The following is a 15,409-nucleotide window of genomic DNA, read 5'->3' on the forward strand; positions in this document are numbered from 1 at the left end:
GGGTCGACTTCCGGCCCCACCACTTCCCACTTCCGGTAATTCAAATTTGCCCCTTTGCATATGCAACACCAAAGTGCGATGTCCGGCGCCACTGCAGAAAAATGCATTTCAACTTGATGCCAAAAATTGAGATTTCTACCAGGCGACCAGGAGCAGGCAGTAGGTGGCTGCGAAATTGAAAAATGCGAATTGTGGCCAAACGGAGGCACTTAGAGCCATGCGGTTTTTACTGGTCTCTTCAGAATCGCATGGCCCACAAGTGTATAAAAAAATAGTTTTTGTTGTTGTACTTTAAACATTTATAAAAAATTAAAATATGTTGCACTCGGCAACAAATATGAGAAAACGCACCACACGCATGCATACCAGCAAACACACAAGGGTGTAATTAGTGTGTTTGCTAGTGTGCCTGTGTGTGGCGCGTGTTAAAGTGTAGCATATGCACGTGGGCACGAATTTCGCAAATATTAATGGTTTTCCATTGGCATTCAAATTCGCGGCTTGTATTTTGAACTTCAAAGTGAAAATTGCGAAAAACAGCAGTTTGAATGCGAATTTTGATGAAATTTTTTTTGCTAACAGTAACTTGAGAGAATTGCGCATCTTCTGAGATACTTTGTAGATATCTAACTAATCAAATATTTAATTTATAAGCGCTTATTTCCGACAGTTTGAGAGGCATTTTCGTGTTTTTTGGCAATAAAATTTGACCATGCCCATAAGTTAGTAAAAACGTTTATATATTCTTGTAGCCTGAAGAATTCTACACCAATTTCATGCATATATGTATATGATTTGGAGAACGGAAGTGTTCGCAATTTGGAAAATAAAATATTTATATGAGTTATTTGTAATCGAAATTTTCTATAGAATTTTTCAAAGTACGCACATTTTTTAACTTGTTTCGCATTAAGAGATATCCAAACTAAATTAAGAGCAAAAAATAGTCACAACTTTCAGCTTTATTAACGTTTTTTGCGCATCCAAATACGCGGAAATGGGGGCTGAGTATTCCTCTTCTGTTGACACCAACACTTTGAATGGTCATAAGTCTGGTAAATCTGTACCGATTTCGATGATTTTTGTGGCATATGAAAGGAAATTTCAACATTTACATCTTTTTTTGCTTTCGAAAGGAAAAATTCCTGAAATTATTTTTTAATTCATACTTACTTAGCTTTTTCTATCCATTTTATTTGCAATAAAAGTATTTGTTGTTTACATTTTAAATTTTTTTTATTTTTTATTTATTATTATAATAATTGTATTTTCATTAGCAGCTATTTACTGTTATTTGGTCACTTTGGGCTGAATTTTGTTAGCCAAAAACTGAGAATTTTCAAATAATTAAATGTCTAATATTTTTGCGTAAATTTTTGTGATTTTGTTTTTTGTTATTAAATTTGCTAGTCTCTTTTGTTTTAATTCTTTAATTTTTTAATTTTTCCTTTTACTTATTTTCATTTTATTCACTTTAAGCTTAAATGCTATTTCTTTTAATATTAATTTATGATCTAGATCATCATTCATGCTCCTAATTGCTGGCGTTTATTTGCCCTGCCAACAATTTACAGTTTATACAGTTGTTGTTATGTTTTTTGTTGTATATGTTTATATGTGTGTTTATTGTTGTTTCTTTGGCTGTTTATAAAATTGTGTTGGCTGCCTCTACTATACGCTAATTACATGAAATTAATTTCGCTGCTGCTCATTTACGCAAAATTTCTTCGCTAAGTTAGGGACACTAATAAACTGTTATTGGCGAAAAAAATAGTAAAATTTAAAAAAAAAAGTGTTTGATAATAATGCATGCAAGTGTTGTTTTGGTGAATTTGTGTAATGAAAATCCTTACAGCTCGTTCACACTATGCATTTTTTTATTTAACTTTGTGTGTGTGATTTGGTATTAAAATGTTTACTGTTATTTTTTACATTTTACTTTGTATTTGTTGTTGTTGTTTTTTGTTAGATTTTTATTTTTTCTTTTGCCATAAATTTACATTTAAATTCATTTTTTGCCTGCAAACTTTTTACACTGATTATTTTTGTTTTTTGTGACACTTCTCTTTGGCTCTTTCGCTCTCTTTATAATCCGACCGACAGCTTAATTATGTTTATTTAATGCAATTTAGCTTTAAAAGTTTTAAAAAATCTCTAATCTATTTAGTAATTTACAATTTCTGCCAATATTTACAATGCCCGTTACACATACATATACACTTGTATGCATATATGCATATACATATATCTACATATAAATAACCATTATGCGCCTCAATAAAAGTTAATTATTAATTAAAGATAAGCCGATTTACATACATACAGACATGGTTATGTTTGCTTATTATCAATGCCAGAAAATATATATATGTATATTTAGTTCATTATGTAATACATACTCAATTAGTGTTTTTGTTTTTCTTTTTTTTTTGTATTTTGATTTTTTGTTGTTTTCTATGATGTGTCTTTTTTCTCTAAATAAATATATTATTACATAATAGCCATTTTTTGCTGACTCAAATTTTATCTTTCGCACAGCAGCTGCAACGCTTTATCCTAATTGAACATGCTGCAGCAACTGCAACTAAAGCTAAATTCATTGAAATTAAATATAATTGAATTTAAAAATTAGCAAAATTTTGCATTTCAGCTAAATGCATTTAAAGCGTAAATAAATGCAATTTTTTTTTGTAAAAATAACCACTAAGCTCTAATTTGCAATGTTTAAGCTCGTAGATGGTTGTGAAAGTTACTACAATGACGTTGGATTCAACTCAATATTGGTCAGAACTAGCCGTTCATATTATAAGAAGAAGAAAGTAAAGCTATGCTCTTGGCAGTTAAATAAACATTAACGGGCAATAATATAATAAATATCGGGATATATAGCGATCGTGCTAAAAAAGATCTAAAAATAGTTTCAACGTTCTATGAAAAGTTTCTCAAGTTGTATCACTTTTCAATTGGAACATTTGTAAATCTTTCCAAAACATTTTAATCCAAGTACCACAAAGAGAGTGATGACTAATAGAGTCATGACTAATAGTTGCCACAAGTCAAAACATCGTTCGAAATTAGGAAGTGTTTTCTAGTCTCTGGATCTAAACTGGCAATCTTAGACGCCGATAGTCTTTCTGGAAACAAATCTCATAAAATATCGTAACTGTTACAAAGCCTGCCTAAAACGAGTAAATTATAAATTACATATATCATTTCAGAACTCTGTGAGCTATTTTTGCATTGCGTATATCGGTAGTTCTTTAGTGGGGTTGTCTCGCAGAAAATGCACATATAAACAATTAATTATAGAAATCTAATATTTAATAGAAATCCGATCAACCTTAGAATACAGTTCTACAATGGACCTAATCATTGAATCCACAGCGAATTCGATTTCGATACGATAAAGATTTTTGTTCGAAAATGTTCATGCATTCATTGATTCCGTCGAGAGATTGTTTTACCACAAAGTGAGAACGAAAAACTGCTTCATCGACCTTTATCGACAAATGAGACAAACGCGACAAATTTGATCAATTAAATTGTGTGTGCTTTTTGCTTCGTTCAAAAAAAAAAAAATTGGTAGGTAAATGAGTTCAATGTGATTTGATCGTGATCGTTATTTTCGATATAGTTTCAATGATTTCGACGTAAAATTTTTCGATCGTATCGAACTATTTTACGATTGAAACGGATTCAATGATTAGGCCCAATATATGAAGAAAAATTTATTTCACCTTATATTGTTATTGGCTATAATTTGTATCAGTTTAATAAGAAGAAGTCCTCAATGAAGAAATGATATTTGAAATATAAACGATCGAACTGAGACAAAAAGGAGAATAACACATGGTTTGGTAATAACATTATAGTGAAAGTGCTTAACTGGAATAATTTCGGAATTAGAGGACTTAATTTGGTACTACAGGACTGAGTGAATATTCCTATTAAAAGTTTATCCCAATAATTATTTATAAATAAGCTTTATGATTTCTATTTAAATCATCTCTATGTAACTTTTCAGTAGTTATTCTAAAATAAAATATATATATTTTAAAATAGAGAGCATTCCAGTTTTCTGATAAGGTAGTTGCATTCAAATCCAATTTTTATTATACCAATTGAAAAATTCTAAACATCTTTTAACAGTAGAAGTACTTCTAGCCAACTAGGAGGACCGTTTATGGTACTAATTATTAAGGAATATATTGCTATTCCAAGCTTTTTTATGTAACACAACCGTGAATAGACTAGAAGTAAAATATTAAACTTCCACGCTAATTTGACGCTCAAATTAATACTTAGCTCAGCAATACTAAGCAAGTGACGAATCGAATAAGCAAAGTGATATACTAGCACTACTCTAATAAAATTTCAATATAATGAAGGGAAGCTTTTGACATAATTAATTCCTCTATTTCCTATTCAAAAATCTGATATATAGTGAATGCTCTCTTTAAACTACACTATTTAATTCAAATTGATTCGGTTGAACCTATGTGTATTTCAAAATTAAAGGAAAAGGTTAATGTGAACAAAAAGTGTATATGATTGGAAAAACTTACAATTCATTATTTTTATCCCGCTCATGATTTCAAAGCAGCTCTGAACTGCTGAGAGACTCTTTTTATCAATTTGTAGTGGTTACTTTTGCTTGGCAAATACGAACTCAAAACTACTCACGCCTTATTTCGACCAGACGAGATATTATGGTCTCTAAAAATAGAGAAAACCTGCAACCTGCCTACGACTGAAACAGTACCTATAGATATAAATAGATAATAGAGATTTCTTAGCAAAGTAGACTGAATTGTTAGTAAAAACCAATGCTGTAGAGCTACGGAGCACTATATCTTCAACAAATATACCTTTTCGCAAATATAAAATTTAGCTCCGAAGAAATTGTTGGAATAAAATAGAGGCAGTTTCTTTCGAATAAAGTATAAGTGTGCTTTGAACGAAGGAAGAAGCATTTATATACAACATAATCACTTTTTTATGGTCAATTATTTGTTGGGTTTGAGTTAGAGACCGCTAATCTCGCAAGTACTGGTTCTAAATTAATGATAATTAAAAAAAATAATAATTTTCTAACTCTAACGAAATTGTTCTTATAAACTATATGCTATGCTATAACAGTAATATCTTATGAATGCCCTACTAAGTACGAAGATGATGTGGAAAAATGAGAACTACTAGCATATGAGACTCGATAATATGTATCTTACAACTGCTTAAGTACTAGCTATAATATTAGATAAATTTGTTGCTTACTACTATAATTTAGTGTCTAAACTATGCCTACATACTTACTAGCACTCTCTTGTTCTCGCTAAGCTTATAGATTTATAACTCTTGTATAACTGTGTATATTACAACGCCATCATATTTACACCTGCGTGCCGTAATACTACAGCGACACATAGTCCGTACCGCCACCCGCATCCACTACCTTCGAATTACCGCTTGCGGCGTTTGACGCATTCGCGGCTGCGGATTTTTGTTGTTGACAGTCTTGTTGTTGTTGTCCCTGCTTTATGCTGCACGCCTCCTCAATGAAGCGTGTCTCATCCTCCTCGCACTCTTCGTCCGCTTCATCGGGCAGCGAGAGCGTCGAATTGCCGCTTGCCGTTATGCGCCGACCCATGTTGTCGTACTTCAGCCCCGCATTGCCAGACGCCGAATTGCCGCCCGCGCCGCCTTTGCAAAGCGGTCGCAGCGGTGTGGCGTCCATTGTGGTGGGCGGCGTGCTGCAGGAAGGCGGTGGCGGTGAGAGCGTGCCTATGCAGGCGGCGCAGGCTTTGGCATTGATGGCCGCCGCCACCGCTGCCGCCGCTTGGTTGTGATGGCACTGGGTGGACATGTTGGCTGCGGCAGGTGGTGGTGGTGGTGGCGGCAAGCCAACTATATTGGCGGCATATGCTTGGCGTTGCTGCAGCTGCTGTTGTTGCTGCTGATGTTCCTGATAGCCTTGGCTGTAGGTGGTGTCCAGATTGTGATACGAGACGATTTCATCGTGTGGATACAAATTCGTTTGTTGCTGTTGTTGTTGTTGCAGTGAATGCTGATGCTGCAGCGATGAGTCCTTCTTGAGTATGCCGCGGCGTTGATGATTGCGCGGCAGCGTCGCAAACGACGAAACATTCACAGCAGTCGTGGTACCCGAAGGTAACATTGTATTTGTCGTGGCATTCGTATTGCCACCAATACTGCCGCTGGTCACACTAACGCCAGTCTGCACATTGGTGCCATCGGCATTCAGTTGTCGCTTCGGTATATTCAAGAGGTCGGGATACATGCTGATATCCGCGCCGTCGAGCATATCCTGCGTTACAGAGACGCTGATGAAGATATTACCGTACGCGGGATTGGGCACAATGTTGGAGCAAAACTCCGGCGGTGGCGGAAAGACACCCACATTCAGTGGGAACTCCTCTGGTATGGTACTCGGATGCGACGAGCCACCAACGCCTGAGGCCATTGATGTTGGTATGCCGACCACACTGCATGAACCGTCCGCGACGGCCATCAGTTGTTGGCGATTCGGCGCCATCATTGAGTTTTGACCGCCATTGCCACCGCCAGCACCGGCCATATGCGCATGATGTTGTTGTAGCTGCTGTTGATGCGCCTGCTGATGTGTCAGCTGATGATGATTGTGATTGGCACCGCGCATATTCTCCGTTGCATGTATTTCGATCGGCTCAAAGCCGATTACCGACTCCGTTTTACTCATTGTCGTTACCGTATTGTTATCCATGATACAGCTGTCGCCGCGATCCGCTGTTGTTGTTGTGATACTCAGATCGAGCAGCTTCTTCTCCTGATCATTAAAGCTGACACTCGGTTTCACGCCGGATTTCTTCGGATGACGTCGCTGTCGTGATGTGCGTTTGCACAAACACACCACAAATGAGAGGAGTATGAGCAGAAATATCGTGCCGAATGTGCCCATGATCAAGCCGAAGTACCAAAAGGTCTCCGGCGTTTTGACCAAAACATGCTGCACAATTTCTGTTAGATATATGCTGATATTCTGCGTTGCCACGCCTACCACATTTGAACCGATGCACGCATATGTGCCTGCATCCAGGCTGGTCATATTGAAGACAGTCAAATTACTCCATAGTTTGTCCGATGAGATTGACTCTGCATCGAAGATCACATTGTCATTATCCAAGATTTTGCCATTCAACTCCCATGTGACCTCGGGTAATGGGTCACCATACACCAGGCAGCTGAACGTCGTATTGCTTCCGATATCTATATTCTGTACATCTTCATTGTTGAAGAGCTCCACTTTGGGCATGCAGCCGAATTGCTCCTCATCCACATTCTCCCATTGCTTATCCTTCTGGGACGGCGGTCCCTTACACAGCAAACTGATGCTGTTCAACTTGCTTTTCACATACCAATTGCGAAATTTACGCAGCTTGCAGTTACACTGCCATGGATTCTCATCCAAGACGAGTGTCTTCAGATTCGTCATATGCTGGAAGACATATTCACTCAGGCTCTCGAGCAGATTATTCTTCAAGTAGAGAAACTCTAAGAGATTTAGATTCGCCAACGCCATTGGATCCACGTATGAGATCAAGCAGTTATGCAGATCCAATGTACGCAAATGTGGCAGTATGGGAAACTGGTAGGCCACCAACTTCTTTAGTGGATTACCATTTAGATAGAGTATACGCAACCGATCATTACCCATGAAAGTATCCTTGTCGATCATTTCTATTTTGTTGTCTGACAAATCGATCTCCACTAAGATCTTCAAATTGCGAAATGTCTCCTTGTGTACATATTGCACCTCGGACTTTTTCAGGTAGATGCGTTGCAAATTCAGCAAACCCAAGTTGGTGAATTCCTCTCGATTCAGATAGGGTATATGGTTGTCGTTCAGCACGAGCACTTGTAGTTCGGTGCTCAGCGTTGTTGGTATGGTGGTGAGTTGCAGCGAACTGCAGATGGCTGACTTCTTGCCATTCGTCCATTTACAGGTACAGTTGGAGGCACAACTCGCCGACCAATCATCGCCGGCTGCATGCGGCAACAACATTAGCAGAATGTTGAGCGCAAGGGAAACTGTGTGTGTGAGAAAGAAAAGAGAAATGATAATGTTTAGAAATGGTAAAAAATTAAACATGACTATCATAAAAGGTTAAATTTAATCCGTTATCGTATATATTTTACAACTAACTAGCATCCTTGCTATAAGGTACTTAAAGTACTGCTAAGAAATGGGTTCTATAAAGCTTATTTGAAAAGTGAAAAGAACCAATATGGCTTTATACAGCAAGACAATTATACCGTTCAAGGAAGATCAGCTATATGGCTGAATGGCAACATGGTGGTCGCAGATTTAACTAAAAATCGAAAATGTTAGTAGGGAAGTGTAGAACTATCGATAATAGCTTTCTGTTTGTAGTTCAACGTTTCAGTTATTTTCTTATCATATATTCATGTATATAAAATTGATAGCTTATAAAAAGTCTCCCCCTTACTAATCAATCAATCAATCTGCGATGGAAACTATGTATATAGAGAACACTCTCTCCACGACTGTCATGTCAGAGCATTTTGATGATCTCCCACGGCTAATAACAACGAACTAATGAAAGTGGATAATGGAAGAATATCGAAGAGTTGAATCCCTCTGAGAAGAATATAATCCTGGACACCTTCTGACATATGGAAGGATGACTATGCAAACGGAGTGTGTTCAAACGAGACTGTTGTGGACTAAAACTTTCAAAAACGCATACATTATTTTGGATGATTGTAGAATTAAAGTCGAAAGTAGGTACACGAATATTAACGTGTTGGGAATTGGCTATTCAAATGCTTTAATTATGCTTATTGCGTTGGAATCTAATAATAGTTGACAATTGGTACCATTATTTCGTGTATGCCAATACCTAGTCATTCTGTAACCGATAAACCTTATCTAATACCATGTTCCGATCGACACTTAATTGTGAAATTACGCTTGTTAATCTTTTCACGGAGGAGATGTAAGGGGATCCCTCCTATTCTCGGTTTATACGAACCTGTAACTATTCAAGAATGTTCCTGCGTTCAAGTGGAAATTTCAAAAACTCTTGAAGATATAGCCGATTTATGGTGGAAGCGGCAGGCGACGGCAAGAGCGTGTACGCATGGGCCACCCTAGTAGGTACCTAGCTCTCATTAGTGCCCCTGTCCCTTCATGGGTGCCCCTTCGGCATATTTTATGACGAGACCAACGAGTCGAAGAAAATCAAGCCTATTAAGCGGAAGGAATTTTATATGGATACCGCATAGTTGATTGGACGTAGGTAGGTTTTATACCCAAGAATTTGCTTTTCTAAATTTTAAACACTTTTTTCTCAAAACAGTGTTTTTACGACTGGCGCATAAGGTTACTCAAAACCTATTAATCCAATCGGTTCCAAATTTTAATATGTTATTCTATACATATATATGGTATAACTAGGATAAATCAAATCAGTGAACATCTTCTTTACTTTTCAACTTGATTTGTCGCTAAAAAAAGGAGATTTTCAAAAAAAAATTTCAAAGTTCAGCCATTTTATTAATTTTTGTGCGAAATTAATAATCCTAGTTCATACAAGAGTCAAACATGCACTATTTCTTATGGCGAGAATGGGGGGACTCCACTTAAAGCAGATCTACTCGAAATCTCCCTATGCGACTTCGATTTAGCCCCATCTGCTGGTCACATTTGTATAATCTCAGCTGATTTTCGCTACAAACTGTCAAGAAAATGTCACAGCTTCGGGCAACAGCCACGACTAGCTTCACTAGCTAGCAGTACAGAATCACATATGTGTCAAAAACAGCTGATTTAAAAATCTTCAATGGCAGTAAGAACTGGGTAAAGAGAAATGAAGAGATTAAATGTAATCTTATCACTTAAAATTGTTGGTGGTAACGTGACATAAATTTGCGAAAGCGTAGTCAGTTGACAGAATTATGGGGTCTAAATTGTGGTGTGCGTATGAATAATCTATATAGACTATTAGAAATGAAAACGCCATGACTAGCAATTATTGCGATTTGTGTAAAACCTACTCTATTTGGAAAATTAGAAAGTGTTGTTTCATCAAGGCAATACACTGTGTTAAAAAACAATAAACATTATATTATTCATCAGATTATATAGAACACTGCAGAGTACGTCATACGCCATTGTCTTTACTCTGGACTACTCTAATCTACCAAAAAAATGTATTAGTGTTCAAAGTAATGACCTTATATTTTCGCTTAGCAGGGAAAACAATCGAGTTCCCTATCAACTGGTAGAAAAAAATACCAAAAGTTCAGATTCGCTAAGAGCTTGCTAAGACCTTTTAAAAAGTGGATATTATTTTTTGGCTGTTAAAGCTTCAATACTCGTTCATTGCTAACATTAAGCTCGCCGCTTCAGATACAGATACGAAATCATTCCAACTTTTGGCATGTCAATGGCGGAGCTCGCGAACAGAAAGGCTTTTTTGCTTAAGCTATAAATAAATCAGCGTAAAGTGCAACACTTGCAATATGTGACACACACCAGGATGCATTAACAAAGATATACACTATATATATATATACTCACCTGACAAGCAAATTGCAATACAATTGCTGCTCATATTTGCTGGCATTGGCTTTTTGTGTGCGCACGCTGCAATCGAATGGCTATCGCTCAATGAATGTTATTGTTACACTGTTGTTGTTGTTGTTGCACTACACCTCCGTGCTTATTGTTGTTGTTATTACTGTTGCATATATTTCACCGCTATAGGCTGCTATTAATGGCAGCACACGCCTCCTTTGCCGTTGGTGTGCCGCTAGAAATATGCCAACGTCGCTGTGTTGCAACAACAAATTAACAGCAACAAGCGGTCACAGCAGGCGACTGATGAAGCAACGAAATATGTACGTTGACGGAAGTCGAAAGAAGCGCACACAGAGAGAGAGAGAGAAAATGTCAAAGAAATGAAGGAAGGATATGTCACAACCAAGCGCGCGGCTGTGCGTTGTTCGCTCTGCTGCAGTACGTCGGTGCGTATGAGTAATCTTAATGTAGGGCTGTTTGCCAGCCGACACGTGTGTCCTTGCCAACACCAACGCCGTTCGACCGGAAATAGTGCACCAGCGTTTGCTTGCGATATCAGCAAACTAATGTGGCAACATGCGGTGCCTCAATGGAAAAATGTTCTTGTTGTTGTAGTTGTTGTTGTTGTTTGTCATGCGTGCACGCTTGACTATTGCCAACTGTGTGCCGTTCAAACTGTCGTCGTCGTCGTTTGCCGCGTCGGTGTTGTTGTTGTTGTTGATTTTTCTCTATTTGTTTTATTTGTTGTACGGCTATGTAATGTTGTTGTTGTTGCCGGCCTATCCGTTGGCAGCTGTTACCTTTGCGTCGTTGACGAAAATTGATGAAATTCGTTTGGCACACGTGTAGCGTACGCTGTGTGTCGTCGTAGTAGTCGTTGTGCCACTGCTGCTGCTGCTGTTGCTGCTGCCCATGCAACGCCTCCAACATCACTGCCGCCAATGCGTAGCTGCTTTTAAGCTGCCGCTCGCCGCTGGCACTCGATACACTTGCGCTGTTCTGTATTCAGTGCGTTTGTTGCCAGCCAGTTTTGTTGTTGCAACATTGAAATTTTTTTTCTGCTATTGTTGTTGTATTTTTCAAATTCGTTTTCCACTCTGTATGCCTTGTACCTTGGACTTTGTTGTTGCGGAAATTTTATTATTTCATTTGTTTTCGTTAGTGTCAGTATGGTGTTGCCACACTGTTGCAAATATGTGCGAATGCGTTTGGCTCGCTATTTTAACCTTGCCTCTGTGTTCTTATTGTTTTTGTTGTTTTCTGTGTAGCATGCCACATGTGCCGTACTGCGTTTAACACATCTTGCCACAGCATATAGTTGTAGCTGTTGTTGTTGTTGCTGCTGCTGCACGTTTCACTTCGATTGTTTGCGTTCGCTATTGAGCAACTGAATTGGCAATTTTTCCTCCATTCAGCCGCTCATTCACACGTTCTCAAGCACGCACCCAGGCTACTCAGCAATTTGCAATACTAGTTACAGTTTTTATTTTTTCTGCTGCTGCAGTTTCCTGTTTATTCACTCAGGTGACGTTGTTGCAGCATCTGTGTGACGCAGGAATGTATTTGCACGCAGCTGCTGGTTCGTTGCCGTTGGACACAGGTCTGTTATATTTGTTACACTCGAACGCACCTCGGGCTGGTATTTCTGCTGCACTGCCACTGCTTGCCCCGCGTCTAAGTGCCACTTGCCACCTGCAATGGAACAAGAGAAAATGTAAAAATGTTATATTTAATGTTGTAGTTGTTGTTGCATTAAGCACATGTGTTGCAAGTTTTTCATTTAATAAATGGCTGTTGCATATTATTGGACACAATATGCGCGTGTACAATTGAAGCGTAATAACTAGTAGAAATGGCTGGTTGCCAGGGAGGGGTGAGGTATTGCAGGCATCATGGAGCGAAAGCTGATAAGCGTTAAAATTGATTACATGCAAATATGCATCGAAAAAAGGGAAAGCAAAGAAAAACAAGATTCTTGAGATTTTTTTTTTTGAAATATCGTTCAGAAATGCTTTTTATATGCGGTGCTTTAGATAGAGAGTAAAAAAAACTAAACTTTCAGATCAAATATAGTCCGACTTCGAGAGACATTTAAGAGTTTTGAAATTGTTTATGGGCAACACTAAGATAGAAAGCAGCTTACTCGCCAAAAAATCTCTATATATATGTAATCTATATATATCATAATCTCATATGTAAATCTAAAATTCCTCGACCAATTTGAATCAAACTGCCTCGACATTAATTTGTTACTGTTCTAAAATAGATGAAATCGGAGTCCAAACAATCCTCACAATAAAATATACCCTCGAATTCTTTCACTTTACAATATATGAATGAAGAACCAAATTAAAATAAACTTTGCATAAATGCTGTTTTCAAAGCAAAAAAAAAAATTAAAATTAAAGAAAAACGCCGATAATTGTTTTATTGCCGATTAGCCAATAATAGAGGAAGTGCGAGCCCATTTTTTCGAGGCGGTGGTGTTCAGAACGCTGGAATGACAATTAAACGAATAAAATCTCTTTAGTTATTGGTATTATTTGATTCACTATATCTGGTAAGATCTCTAAAACAAATTAATTAAAAGATTATTTTCGCTGTACTCGTGTTTAATGCCAAAAACTAGTAATAACGGTTCTCAAAATACTCCACCACCCATATACTACAAATAATGTTTTCGATACACTAAATGACTCTATGCAGAATATAACAGTCCAAGTGTACACTATCTGAATAAAATTGGATGGAAATAATACCACGAGCATACTTAAGGGGTTAAAGTAATCAGGATTAAAATTTCTTTTTTTTTTTTTGTTTTTACATTTTCCTAACAATATTCCCTGAATTTGAAGTTGATCCGATAATGACTTTTCGAATTATTTTTATTGATTTTCGGATTGATTTTAGGTGAATCTCCACCGCAACATCCTATTTTTGGAACTGGGTCAACACAAACAGCTATAACTTTGGAAATTATAATTTTTTTTTCAATATTTCATGACTTCAAGTCAAAACATTGTGTAATAATGCCATATTATTACTTTTCTGAAATAACATGATTTAATATAAAAAAATACTGAAAATTCTAATTTTTTCGTGTCTCTGAGTGCCACTAATCCCTTAAGTTTAATGCTAAAATAGGTGTAATCGGTCCAGATTTTTCCCTGGCTTCACTATCCTTATCTTAGGGAATGTTTGTGAGCTCGATTGACTTCATACTGTATATATGCATGTGCTATTTGCGACACGATATGGTTTGAAGCCACAAAAATTATCAAATCAGTACATACGAAAGTATTTCCCCGTCTTTAATTATTATTAACCGACCCGTGGGGCGCAGTCCGCATACGAGCGGAATTTGCCGAGTCTAGAAAGGCAAGAGATTTTTAAGCGTCCGTTTCTCAAACTGCTCAGCTACAGAAACAAACATTTCAACAGTTAAGATTTAAAAATTTATGAAAACAAAAAGTTAAAAATTTCTGAATATTACTTATTAAGAGAAGACAAAATAGTTTTTTTGATGCTAAATATTGAGTCAGATGGATCAAATGTGCTGGAATTAGAATTAAAATCCTAAACATATTCGGCGGAATGGTTCATTTAACTCAAAATTTTTTCTAGAAGATTTTAGAAATAATGGTCTAAACTGACTAGATGAACGCAATGGGACATTAAACTTAATATCAGACAAAAGGAATGAACTACAAACTAAACCATTCAGAAGTTTTACTAGGAATATTATACCTAGCATTTCTCTGCGACTAGTGAGTGTGAGAGAGATTTATAAGTTTTATACGACTAGTATACGGGGGAAGATTCAATCTTGAATTCCAAGCTATTATTGCTATTTTAATTTCCTTTGATGCCACCCTATTATTGTTAATATCTTTTCCAAATCAGTATTGCTCATCGAGTCTAATTTAAGAAAAAGTTTCACGAAGAGACTTCTGAGTTATATATTTCGAAGCAAGTTGTACTTGGAGGTAAATCACTGAACTTTTTTATAAATATAATATCTCGTGGATCTAACCAATAATATTTATTAGATATTTAAATACATTTAAAGAAATCCAATTCTTTCCCATATATCATTTCAAACTTTCTTGCAACACCAAGGACTTCATAAACTCCGTTCCACTCATACTTCTACACAATATGGCATACACACATTAACTTTAAGCAATTGATGCGCTTCAAGCAACGGACTCAACAATAAATGAATGTCTGCGGCGCTCATCTGTTGCTAATGTTCAGCACACAACGAAACAATGCCCACGCATTCTCCGCATTTTCCACATACTCGCCACTGCATTGTATAATACTTTTCACACAACAACAACACAGTGGCCACCACAACAACAATGTGCGCGGGTTGCAATTGTTTAACTGCAATGTGATATAGTATTACTCAACAGCTTGCTCAGCTATGCGCCGTTTGAAATATTGCACTCAATATGTGGTCTGCTGCTTATTATCCTTGGCTGGGAGTGTCCATGCAGGACTTATGTATGTATGTGTGAGTGTGTGTTTGTGATAGAATATGTGTGGTCAGTGGTATTTATTTGATGCGTAATTGAAATGACATACTCGTAATAAATCGATTGCATTTTATCAGCAAGACTTATGGGGAGTCGGTTGGTAAATGCAGTTATAGAAGAAATGATGAAACAAAGGAATACTTTTAAATGCCAGTAGAATTGTTATGTGGTACATGCATTTAAAGTGGAAATTAAAGATTCAATAATAAATGATGGATGTTGTACAAAGTGCCTCAATGGAGGTTGTAGTTTTAGTTTGCTTCGAAAT

At 37.0% G+C, this 15,409-nt stretch overlaps 1 protein-coding gene across 2 annotated transcripts in view; it reads right to left on the reverse strand.

The window, feature by feature from the left end:
- Positions 1–1,416: 1,416 nt before the first annotated feature.
- The window catches only part of LOC105210652 (uncharacterized), a 367,952-nt gene continuing 353,959 nt past the window's right edge, over positions 1,417–15,409 (reverse strand). For both annotated transcript variants that reach the window (XM_054231241.1, XM_054231240.1), the window contains exons 4-5: positions 10,601–12,292; positions 1,417–8,085 (exon numbers count right to left, since the gene is read on the reverse strand). In XM_054231241.1, coding sequence (XP_054087216.1) covers positions 5,411–8,085; positions 10,601–10,646 — 2,721 coding nt within the window. In that variant the 5' untranslated portion in view covers positions 10,647–12,292 and the 3' untranslated portion in view covers positions 1,417–5,410. The remainder of the gene's footprint in view (positions 8,086–10,600; positions 12,293–15,409) is intronic.

The sequence above is a fragment of the Zeugodacus cucurbitae genome, chromosome 5 (assembly GCF_028554725.1).
Source record: "Zeugodacus cucurbitae isolate PBARC_wt_2022May chromosome 5, idZeuCucr1.2, whole genome shotgun sequence".
In the NCBI taxonomy this organism is placed as follows: domain Eukaryota; kingdom Metazoa; phylum Arthropoda; class Insecta; order Diptera; family Tephritidae; genus Zeugodacus; species Zeugodacus cucurbitae.